At 45.9% G+C, this 12,474-nt stretch overlaps 1 protein-coding gene across 1 annotated transcript in view; it reads right to left on the bottom strand.

Moving 5' to 3' along the window:
• Positions 1 to 7,014: 7,014 nt before the first annotated feature.
• SLC6A13 (solute carrier family 6 member 13) overlaps positions 7,015 to 12,474 on the bottom strand; it is a 64,984-nt gene continuing 59,524 nt past the window's right edge. Inside the window, exons 13-14 of the mRNA XM_084811716.1 lie at positions 8,725 to 8,895; positions 7,015 to 7,212 (exon numbers count right to left, since the gene is read on the bottom strand). Coding sequence (XP_084667842.1) covers positions 7,090 to 7,212; positions 8,725 to 8,895 — 294 coding nt within the window. The 3' untranslated portion in view covers positions 7,015 to 7,089. The remainder of the gene's footprint in view (positions 7,213 to 8,724; positions 8,896 to 12,474) is intronic.

Raw genomic sequence — 12,474 nt, 5'->3', positions numbered from 1 at the left:
TCCTCTGGGCGCAACCGTTCTTTGAACGCGAACCATTTGGCGCCGCTGTCTGCGTCTGCACCGCGCATCCCCCCCAGTCTGCTATCTGTGCTGAGTCACTCCCTGGACTGCTTTCTAAACTAGGAATGTGGGTGGGAAGAAGCTCCGTCAGCTGTTGGTCCTGGGAAAAAAGGAGCGCGCTCCTCTCCCGAAGGAGCGACTGCTCTTCCTCAGCATCAGAACTACTCTGGGATTCTATGGGCTCAGTGTCCACCCTGACATGTTGCCACAGACTCGGCATCACCACTGAATCCACCTGTCTCTCTCAGCCATAAAATGTTTGCCTATTTATTTGTTTGATTTGTACCCTGTTTGTCTACCAAGAAAAATGACACTCAAGGTGGCTTACATTCATCAATAAAAACTTGATTAAAACAATAATAAAACAAATGCATTAAAACACAATTAAAAACACAACAGAATAAAAACGTCATCCAATCCAATGTACCTGCTTACACACCAAAGGCCTTCTTGAATAAAAAGGTCTTTGCCTGCTGGTGGAAGGACAGCAAAGAGGGAGCAAACCTAGCCTCCCTCAGCAGGGAGTTTCAGAGCTTGGGAGCATCCACCAAGAAGGCCATCTTTCACATCACCACCAAATGCACCTCTGAAGGCAGTGGTCCTGAAAAAACGGCTTCTGCTGAAGATCTGAAGAACCAGACAAGCTCGTATGAGAAAAGACAGTCTTTCAGGTAGCCTGGTCTCAAGACATAGGTGTCAGGGTTCCCCTTATGTCCTGGACACCCTGAGCAGCTCCTTAAGGATCTCTTGCCTCCTTAAAAGTCCCACCTTCCTTCTTTTAAACTTCCCCTTCCCAATAATGTAGAGTTTAGGCTGTTCATATAGGGTGATTGACACTCCAAACATCTGGGGGTTTAACCACAACAGTTTACTGGTAAATTAAAGCAAGCAAATTACAACTGAAGATATCTACAGAATAGAGCTGAGTGATACAAAAGGCATTAAGAGAAAATAAAGGTTGCAAAAACACAAGTTCCTCTACCCTAGCTGCACTTAGACTTCTCCAGGCTGCTTCTTCTTGCTCACTCTTCAGCTCTGGTCTTCTGACTCTCTCCTACTGTCTCGCTCTCGCTCTCTCTTTTATCCCTTCCTTCCCCAAAACAGAAAGTACTATTTCAAACCTGAAGAAATGAAATTCAGCTCAAAAAGATGAAACCTAACCAGAGAAATGAAGCTACTCCTCTCAAGGATATCCCCTCCCAACAAAAATCCCTTTTTGACCAAGGCTGAGCAGGAGTACACTCAAACTACGAGCCTCAGTCTTCAGGGGGAGCATAACCCCATCCAGTACAAGTTGAATCTCTATTCCCTGATTTGTCTTTCAACTAACCAGGAGCCCCTCTGTCTGGTCTGGATTAAGCGTCAATTTGTTTGCCCTCATCCAATCCATTACCGGCATCAGACACCAATTTAGAGCTAAAACAGCTTCCTTGGATTTGGATGGAAGGGAGAGATAGAGTTGGGTGTCATCAACATACTAGTGGCACCGAACCCCAAAACTTTGAACAATCTCTCCCAGCCATTTCACGTATATCTTAAATAGCATGGGGGATCAGAATGAGCCCTGAGGGGCACTGCAGGACAACGGCCACAGCATCAAACAGGAATCCCCCCTGGATCACCCCTCCAAGAAGGACCAGAGCCACCATATAACAGTGCCTCCCAATCCCATCTCTGACAAACATACCAGAAGGATACTATGGTCGATGGTACTGAAAGCTGCTGAGAGGTCCAGCAGAACCAACGGGGACACACTCCCCCTGTCCAATTCCTGCATAGATTGTCCACCAAGGTGACAATCTAGCAGTTTCTGTCCCGTAACCAGGCCTGAAGTTAGATTGAAATGGATCTAGATAATCCACATCATCCAGAAATCCCTGGAACTCAGAAGCCAGCACCTTACCCAAGAATGGAATATTAGAGACCAGCCAGAAATTATCCAATACAGTGGGGTTCAGGGAGGGTTGTTTTAAACAAAAATCTTACCACTGCCTCTTTTAGGCAGGGTAGAATCGCACCTCATCTTAAAGAGGTGTTCACCACTACCCTTACCCACTCAGCTAGTCCCCCCCCCCAGTTGCTTTTATAAGCCAGGAAGGGGAAGCGTCCAGCACAGATGTCGTAGGCCTCTCCTCTCCAAGGATCCTGTCCACATCTGCGAGCTGCACAAATCGAAAAGTATCCATTGTAACTGGACAAATAGGGGCAAAAGTTTCATCCACCAGACCTGTATCAACTATGGCACCCAACTCAGCATGGATATGATTGATTTTATTTGCAAAGTGTTGTGCAAATTGGACACAGCAAGCTGCCAAACAGTCTACCTGTTCTCCTGAGAGAGTCGCTCTGCTGGGCAACTCTGTGCAGGCACAATGGTGGTGGTGAAATGTAATTTCCTCACCGCCTAATTTCTTCTTCCTGTTCTGACTGAAGTGCGGCAGGCAGCTACATCACCAGAAGGAGCTAAAGTACTGGGGACACCTTGTGGCAGCTAGAATTAAGCTTATGATTTCTTTAAACTGTGCAAAAAACAAAGGCAGCCATGTTGGCCATAAGAAAAAAAAAATCCAAAATCCAGATAGTGTAATACCTTTATTAGGCCAACTTAAAGATCCCCCAAAAATGTGCAAACTTTCAAGATCTCCAGTGCTCTTCATCAGGCAAGATGTTAGGAAAAGAAGCTGGGGAGGGGTCAAGAATAGGAGGGGGGAAAGAGTATGACTGGATGTTGTAGTCAGGATGTCAGAGTCTTAAGTTGATATGGAGAAGGAGGGTGTTGGTGATGTGATGGTTTTAAGTTTCGTTGTCCACTCGCTGGTGCTTTTAGAGGTCACTGTGTGATATTCACTCTAAGTGCACCACCCACCAACCTGCCCCTCTCCAAACAGGCATTACAGGAGTTATAGTAACTAGGTACCCTAGGCTGCTGGGTTCTCCAAGGGTACCCAGTAATCATAGGGTGTTGTTGGGTTTTTTGGACTGATGGTGCAAACACTCCCTTCTGATCCTGTATGCTAGAGAACTTAGCAGGACATGTCCTTGCAATACCTGCAACCTCTGGATTGAAGCCAGAGAAGCCAGTGGTGCAGCCAGGTAATTTTAGGCCTTGGATCCAGGTTCTTATGGGGGCACCCTTTAGATGGCAACGTGAATTACCTTCAGTTGTGAAGCACACAGCTAATGTCTCTCTTTCCTGCCCCTCCAACTGACATTCCATGCTTTCAAACTGAGTCTACCTTCCTAGTATGTTACAATGACAAAACTGTTTGTCAACCCTGATTTTAAAAAAAAAACCACTGAGTATGAGCAGTTTTGCTTTTTATGATCACTTAAATCAATAGTGCCATCATGACGAAAGGGATGAAATGCAGTTTGTTTCTGCATCTGCAACTTTCTGGGTGTCCATTTGGGGGAGGGGCTGGATTGCAAGCCCCTTAACTTTGGCTCCAAGGTCTAACTCTAGCTACACCACTGGGAGAAGCATTAGCATCATTGCAGTCCCTGCTCCTCACCCCCGCAAGACATCCACTCTCAGGGATTGGAGGAACCTCTCAGATTCTTGGGATGGGGCACAGTGGCTGCAGCAGGAGGGGGTATAACCTTGCATGAGCAGAAGTGTCTTTCCACTCATGGAAGGCACCTTTGGATCCAGCCCTCTCTCCCCACAAGCCATGAGAAATTATTTAAGATCCATTTGGCCTGAATGCTTTAGCACAAATTTCCTCAACCTGGGGCTTTTCAGATATGGTGGACCACAACTTCCAGCAACCCTCAGCCAGTGCATGCTGGGAGTTGTAGCCCAACACATCTGAAGGGCACCAGGTAGGGGGGAGGCTGCTTTAGCAGAAGTCTGCTGATTTAAGATGTATGGCCAATCCATTGCCTCACGTTGTTTTAAAAATAAGATGGTCAAATGCAGAGGCAGTGGAAGTTCTGTGAAACAGCACCACAGATGTAAACAAGTTAACAGAGTCCTTCTGTACCTACGTGAGATTCCAGCTGCAGCTCACTTTAAGTCCATTTTGCCTCAGCACTGGCTCACACAGTATACTAAAGATACTTTTCTACATGAAGCTTTTCTACATGAAAGTGTTAACCCACCACTTTACTGAGGCTTTTGCTGCCGGATTCTTTGTGGAATTAAGCTCGGCTCCTTTACGTGTGTTTTTTTCCAGGGAGTTTCTTTCTCTGCCTATATGTTCCATTACACAACCACTAGGTGGCACTGTGGTGTAGTGGAATTGTGCAAATACACCAGAATTCATGCTGCCATTCACAGAAATACCAGACTTTCCTCATTTGGGGGGGGGGGAGCGCTATAATGGTTGCAAACAACGGGAGACACCCTGGAGGATGACGACATCATGTAAAACACCTGCAAATTACCAAGAGTGAGGAATCACGAGTGCACAATAAATGCCTCATGCAGAAAGGCTCGGAAACACCACTGTACACATTGCGGCCAACAAAAATGTCTGCAATTGGTCACAAACAACAGCAGTTAGGCTGGAAAACTTGTGAGTTCTAATGTATGAAGTTGTGGATTTGTGTGCGCCAAAGCAGACCTAAATCTGTGACTTTTTCAAAGTTCCATTTATACGTCACTCTGTTAGGCCGGTGGTCGTTAGCATTCCATACTACAATTCCTCAGTACCTCTTGCTTCGTCATGTGACACGGTTTCATCAATCCACACCTTGCCAAATCTCGAAAAGGGCAGCTGAATAATGGACAAATAACAAAGCTGATGAATCAGGAAGTACTGAACAACAAATATCTTCATGCTTGGACTACAAAAATAATGATTTTTTTAAAGATCATGGCAAGAAATCCTTTTAGATTTTTTTGTTTAAAAAAACCAGCAGACATTTTCAGCACAGCCATTGTTTGCTTTGAATAGTTATCTGAGCAGCATTACCATTTTATCAGTCTCCCCCTTCTGTGGGCCATCAGGGAGCCACTATTCTGTTGAGCAGCAGCTCACAAAGGGGTGCTGAATGTATGAAGAAGAGCTGCCACTGGTGACCTGGGAGAAGGGTGCCCTGTCCAGATGGGCGTTGTGACACTGCGCCAGAGAGAGTGAGGTGTCTGGGTCAGCACTGTGCAGGTGTGCAGCTAATGGCTCACGCAGATGGCACCAGACATGCTACTACCTACCACATCATATTTCAAACAGTCTGCTTGCTCATTTTGAGTTTTCTTTTAGTTTTCAAAGCTCCACATGAACATTGGTGGAGCTGATTGGTGGGAGATTCAGGACAGATAAAAGGAAGTCCTTCTTCACACAGCACTAGTTATACTATGGAACCCGCTACCACAGGATATAGTGATGGCCACCAATTTGGATGGCTTTAAAGGGGTTGGACAAATTCCTGGAGGGAAAGGCTATCAATGGCTACTAGTCCTAATGGCTATGTGCTACCTCCAGTACCAGAGGAAGTGAACCTATGTACACCAGTTGCTGGGGAACATGGGTGGGAGGGTGCTGTTGCACTCATGCCCTGCTTGTGGGTCCCTGGTCGACAGCTGGTTGGCCACTGTGTCAACAGAATGCTGGACTAGATGGACCCTTTGTCTGATCCTGCATGGCTCTTCTTATGTTCTTATTCATGCATTTATCCATTCATTTGTCACCTTATTCTTTTTTTAATTACAAAATGTCTGTCACCCACCCCATCCCACCCCATAGCTTGATCCTAGAGAGAAATGAGTATTTGAGATAGATTGCAGCAAGGGTGGGGAGACTGCCCGAGAACCAAATTCCATTTTGGCGAAGCTCTTCAGGGGAACATTCCAGTGGTGGGTGGAGCTGAAGACAAAGGGGTTGGACTTGATGGCCTTGTAGGCCCCTTCCAACCCTACTATTCTATGGAGTGTGGCCGAAGACAATGGGGGCAGGGCCAAAAAACCCCAGCATATTTTATCTTAAAGCTCTTACTCAGTAACTCAGCCTTAGCAGCAGCATTTAAAGTGGGGCGGGGGGAACTCCACAGAAGCCAGGAAACCACCAACTATCAGTGGCTAGGGGCAGGGGAAAGGCAATGAGACCAGGGGAAGGGGGCATGGGCTTCTGGGAAGCCCCAGAGGCGTGGACTCCAGGAGGGGCAGATTTGGCACTACGGGCTGAGGTTCCCCATCCCTGGATTCTAGTAAGGACACTTAGAGAGGTCTTCCCCCTCTCCCATTCTAAAAAATGGTATATCTGTCTTCACAATAATAGTGAAAATTCAAGAGCCCTGGCCACGATATTTTCATCCTTTCCTGTGGAGGGCCTAGGGACAAGTGAGACTCGACGTTAAGGCATGTAAACAATTAATGTGCATAGTTTCTTTTAAAAATAGCTACGTTGAGGGAGCAAGCAGGATTAATGTGGGGCAGGGGTTTTTTAACCCTTCGTCCTTCTTCTGTCCCCAATTGTCCCCAAACAGCTATTAGACCTGGGAGAGGGGAGGGATGCTTCCACTGGTTCCACAGTACTTTGGCCCTTAAAGAGAAAGGAGAGAAGGGGGCAAAATCCTGACCTGTGGTGTAACAAAGTCAAAAGCCAACACAAGCAACAGAAAAACTGTACTGGTGTTACAACGTAATACATCACTGCAAGTTGGGGATGGAGCAGGAACCCACAGTCCCGAGTTACACATCACACTACCCCTGTAAAAACACACACACAACAAATCAGCAGAAGGAACAATGATTTTATAGATGGAATAGGAAGCTCCCTAAAAGCCACACAAGATAAACTCTTCGGGGAAGGATTTCCATCCCAGGGCCTTGTCCTTCCCGTTTCCACTCCCTCCCAGAAAACCTCATAGGGGAACATTTTGGTTTGAATCATCGCCTGAAAATATGCTGCCAGACAAAAGGTGAAGCAGCAGTGTCTGCTTCCTCCACAACATCCCGGGAGAGCTCTCCTTCCCTAGCAGTCGTCACTGATCCTTTGGAGGGGGGAAGGGGAATCCGCTCACTGGTCCCTCTCTCCTTGGCCACGGGCAAAGTCCAGGATTGTCCAATGCAGACGGGTGTGCCTCCCTCTAACACTGAGAATCCAACTCCGTCAACATCAGGAGCCCAGTTCCAGGGGCAGGAAAGGGCTGGTGACCTGGACACATCATCTGAGGCAAGTCTTCATCTGGACAGACAAGTTGATGGAATCTCTGAAAGACAAAGTGGGCAGAACATGAAGAGAGATGGAAGGAGTTGCTTTCCTCACCCAACACAAACAAATAGCATTGCTTGTGTTGGGAATAGCACAACCTCATCTGCAAGTTACAGGAAGGGGGCAGTGTTGCAGTTATCTAGTTAATCCATGGGAATTTAGACCACAGCTAACCTTAGGATCTCTATAGCCTACAGTGTGGCTTCCTGCTCCTCCCCTTCCTCCTTCCCCTCTCTCTGACTTCTACCATTGCTGGGAACACACGTGCTTGCTCTCTCTCTCTCCTGCCGGTGTTATGGAACACAAAGAAATGCACTGAACAAACTTCGAAATGCTACCCTGTACCTGCATTTATATGCAAGAATATTTGTGCGTAAGGCTGTTTTCTTTCTTTCACTAAAGAAAGGTGTGGTCTCTTCTTAGCCTTTTGTTGCATGTGGGACTGGTAAATGCTCATTCTGTTCATTCAGCCTCCAAGGGGGGCGACAAGGCAGAGGGCCTTCTCAATGGTGCCCCCCCCCCCATTATGGAATGATCTCCTCAACAAGACCTGCCTGGGGTGGTATAGAAATATAATAAATGAAAAATGAAATGAACTCCCATCCGCCCTAGTCGGCGTAGCCAATGATGAGGGATCATGGGGGTTGTAGGCCAAAACATCTGGAGGGCCACAAGTTCCCTGCCCCTGGTATAAAGAGACACAACATGTACACAAGGCCTTGATCAGATGCCCAGAACCCTTGAGCTTTGAATTGCTGCATCCACTGACCCATGCATGCAGCAACCACCTAATGAAATAGAAATGCATCTGGAGCACCTTTAGGGCAGGCTGCAGCCTATACCCCTGCGCTTCAGATCACACTTGGCCACTCCTCAGGAGCACCTACATGCCCAGGTATTGTGAAATATAAAAATAGGGCCACAGTTAACAAAGTCGGCTTTGGGGCAATTTAATCTTGAATACAATCTTTGAAGTTTGCTTTGAATCCCACCCACGCCCTCTGCCCCGGGTGAAACCTGAAAGGGTGTCCCTGAATCCTACAAAGGCACAGCTCAAGTGGCAAAAAAAAACACCCCACCAATAGCCAAGGCATAGCAGGTCCTTCAATAGCAGCTTTGAACAGGACAGTCTTTATAATCGTGGGAAATGAGTTTTAAAAACCACGCAGGAAATACACAGAGCGTTTTGTCTTGAAGTCAATAAGCATAGGCGCTGCAAAGCAAAGCTCTTGAACGGTGACATTTTTAAAGTACTGTACAGTCAATAACAAGCACACAAGAAGGAACTTGGCCTGTGTAGCCCTTGAGCCAACTCAAATCCAATAAAGCCACTCTTGCCAGTAACAGAGTGATCCTTGGCAAATGCATGTGCGGTCCCCGTTAATTATCTTGTAACACAACAAACCCACCTCAAAAGGCCTTCCCGTGAATACGCTGGTGACCAGCATGCCTCCCTCACCCAGGCAGCCTCTTTGCATTCCCAGCACCAGTCTGAAAACACCAACCTCACCTCTCTCAGGGATCCCTTGATGGTGGAGAGTTTATAGACAATCCAGAGCGGGATGCAGATCATGGATGAGAGCGCCAGCAGCCAGCCCACAGTGTCTCCCCACCATGGGTACACGTATTTCTTGTTGTATGACAGTGGGGTGTATTTAATCAGAGAAAAGAGAAACGTTGCCTGGAAAGGTAGAGCAGAGCGGGAAGGGTTAGGTGCACACTTTGTTAACTCACTTTGCTAAGTCATTTGTGCCCAGAACAAAATGGCCCCTGGCACAAAGTCCCTCTCTTGACTTAAATTCCTACTTCAGCCTGAGGAAGTATTTCCCCTCATGATCCTGCCAACTTGATGTAATATGCTATAGATACAACCAGGGCCAAACTCGAAGAAACACGGAAGATCCATAAATGGATCTCCTGGTGTTTCTATTTTTTCGTAAATGCAGCCTAAGGCACCATTAGGGTAAGACCATGGGGCACAGATCTGGGGGCCCACAGTGCAGAGGGCTCCAAACAGTGCAACGTGTTCTTTTCTTTTTTACAGTCCAGTGGGTATGCTGAGGAGCAAAGCTCCTTACAGTCAAGTCGACCATCAAATTCCCAATTCCCAGAGTGTCTCTGGACCCCATGTTAGGAAGGGAATGAACAAGCCCCTTTTATTTTATTTGGTCAAAACAACTGGCAGAGGTTGTTGTCAGGCCTGCTGGGCAGCAAAGGCAACAACCTCTGTAAAAAGTTTTGGGGGAAAGAAAGAAAGAAAGAAAGAAAGAAAGAAAGAAAGAAAGAAAGAGTTGTTTATTCCCTTCCTGACACCTACCCGGGGCGGGGGGATGATGACCAGGGAGTGAAGAGGTGTGTGGGTGTGGAGAGGCCAGAGGGGTGGTGGGGCCTCCAGAACTGATCTTGCTTGGAGGGCCCTCAAACCTGGCAGTTCCACTGAATGCAGCTGTGACAGCCCCAGCAGAACAGGGCAAATAGGAGCTTTAGCGGCACAATACGTGTGAATCTTCCACCCCTCCTGTAGCTGAGCCAGTGGAGGCTGGTGGCTCCGCAGTCAGTGGTGCCATGAAATTGCTCCGGGTTTCAGTCAGACCCAGTCGGAACTGTAAAGGAGCTATCAAGGTGCACCTTCGATAGCTCCTTTAGAGCTCTGACTGAAACCTGGAGCAGATTCACTGCCCCACTGACATCAGAGCCACCAGCCTCTACTGAGCTGAGCCCTTTAGAGTCAAGGAGATTCTACAAGACATGGTTAATTTGGCTGCTAATTATTACAGTCAAATCACCCCTCTGTATTGGCCCCAGGAGGGTGGCCAAGTCATTTATAGTGTTAGAGGGGCCTAGAGATCCATAATGCTTGCTTAAGTTCATTATTGGTGCAATTCCCATGCTAGTAAGCCTCTGAGCATGTGCAGATGATTCAAAGGGCCGATAACAGCCTTCTCAGTGCATTCATTGCTAATAAGTAGAAAGCCTTATCAGGCCGTGCCTGAGAAGTGAAGCTATGTGTTTATGCTGTGCTGCAGGTGGCTGTGCTTGAGAACCAAGTGCTGTTAGTTTATGCTGAGAATGAATGCTAGGGGCGTGTGCTGTTGTCATGCTGCCTGATTGCTAATGTGTATGGTATAAAACCCATTGTACCCCATGGCTCTGGGCTCAGAGAAGCTGTCTGATCCAACCATTGGGTACGCCTGTGTGCTGTAAATTACCCAATAAAGTACTCCTTGTAAGTAAACCTTTGAGTCTGATTTATCACTATCTTGGCACTTCTAACCTAAGAGTTCAACGCCCATGGCCGGGGCGACACACCCTCTTTCCACCAGTTTATAAAAACTGGTATTATTACCTCAGATCCCAAGGTAATAATTCTGGGACCCCAGCAATCTAGGACAGGTGGGAATATTTCAGATACCTACAATTGGAGAACTGACATTCCACAGATCCCAGTGTATCTGCCTATCCATGTCTGGAAGCATAGCTGACTGGGGGATTATGGGAGTTGTAGACTAACCCATCTGGAAGGCACCAGGTTGGAGAAGGCTGTCTAGGTATTCTAATTCTCACTGAAGTGGTGATCCTACATCTGACCTGGACCACTTCAGACTGCAGGTGAGAGTTCACATAATTGAATGCTCCTCCATATAAAAAACAGTAACATTCCTCATGGAAAACTAGCAGGTCAGGGAGACAAACAAGGCTAGAAACCTTTTTCTCCTGACATGCTGCTTTTCTATGTAGAAGGATTTTTGTTTTATTTTTATTTTATTTTTGTAAGACTGAATCATCAGTCATATGAATCCTACTTGAGATCTGAAGTGGTACATTCCAGGCACAGGTTTACCACCTCATTGAGAACTAGGCCTAAGATGACAACTCAAATTAGGAAGTGCTGGAATAGCCATGGCAGGGGATCACACCAAATAAGGTGCAGGCTAACGATTAAATTGTTCATGGGTGGGTTTTAAGCAGTCAGTGGGTGCAGTGACAAGAGTTACTCAGGGTGCAGAGCTAATTAACAGCTCAGCATGCATTAGAGAGCCTTGGGTGCAAACAGGTCACAAGTAGGAAGGGATATTGCCTAGTGCCAGGTCTCTTTTAGCCAGGGGCAGCTGCCAGCAACTTCGTGTCCTAGGCGAACCATGCAACCAGTGCCCCAACCCCCAAACCCCAAGGGTAGACCTAAGTTGAGGTTTTTGGGAAACTGGGAAACATTTTGCCCCTGCTTTCCATTTAATGTTGAAGCGTTTTATTTAAACAGAGGCATAACCATTTGGTTTTTCCATCCATCCGTCGGTCCAACCAATGTTTCTGAGATCAGAGACATGAAATTTTCAGAGACATGAAATTTTCAGAACAGATTTCTACATGACAGCTAGACGAGACATGAAATTTTCAGATTAAATTTTCAGAACAGATTTCTACATGACAGCTAGACGATATTTCAGTCTGATTTCAAATAAAAATGCATTAAAATGCTATTTATAATTATTGTTATTTTATTTGTATTTTTTAATTTGTATTTTTTTCTCCTAGAATTTGGTACCCCACTTAACTTGGCACCCTAGGCAACTGCCTAGTTCGCCTATATGGATGACCCTCCCCTGCTTTTAGCCTGGATTTCTTGTGTATAAAAGGACATATGTTCAGTATGTTCTGTAGTAGTAGTGGTGGTTTCATTCTGTTAGAAGCCTGGTCTAATTTGCTCTGCTGTTTTGTACTTCTGACTCTTTAGCCAGGGGACTGTTTATGACTCGGTAAGGTTTGCCAAGCCCTCCCTTCCTTTCTTTCTTTCTTTCTTTCTAAACTTCAAGAATGACTATATGTAATTCCAATTTGCATATAGATTTCATCCTGCTACCAAGTAAAGCGACACTTTTCTTTAAGGCTGTTTTTTGGAATGAAGATTCTGTTTCGTTGATACCAGTACAATATATTCAATCAACAGCGATATATAGTGGATCAGGAACATGGGGGAGCACAGCTTCCATACATTTTAATTTTATTTTACAAACACAGAAAAAATAACTACAAAGGAGATTGATTCCGTATGCTAATATAAACAATGATTAAGGACATACATGATCTTCAGATTTATCATTCCAGAAATTAAACTAACCACTTCCTTATAAATTGATTTTCATACATTTGGTTTTCATGAGCCTGAATATAATATGTAAGTTTTAAGTGTTATAGCTGTATCCCAAATCCCGTAGAACCAATCTGAAAGAAATGGTGCCTCTTTCTTTTTCCAGTACATAGC

The sequence above is a fragment of the Heloderma suspectum genome, chromosome 7 (genome assembly GCF_057233095.1).
Source record: "Heloderma suspectum isolate Gila_16-S chromosome 7, 16-S_ref, whole genome shotgun sequence".
NCBI lineage: Eukaryota > Metazoa > Chordata > Lepidosauria > Squamata > Helodermatidae > Heloderma > Heloderma suspectum.
Note: the sequence above shows the minus strand (reverse complement) of the source record. Positions and strands in the feature narration are given on the sequence as shown.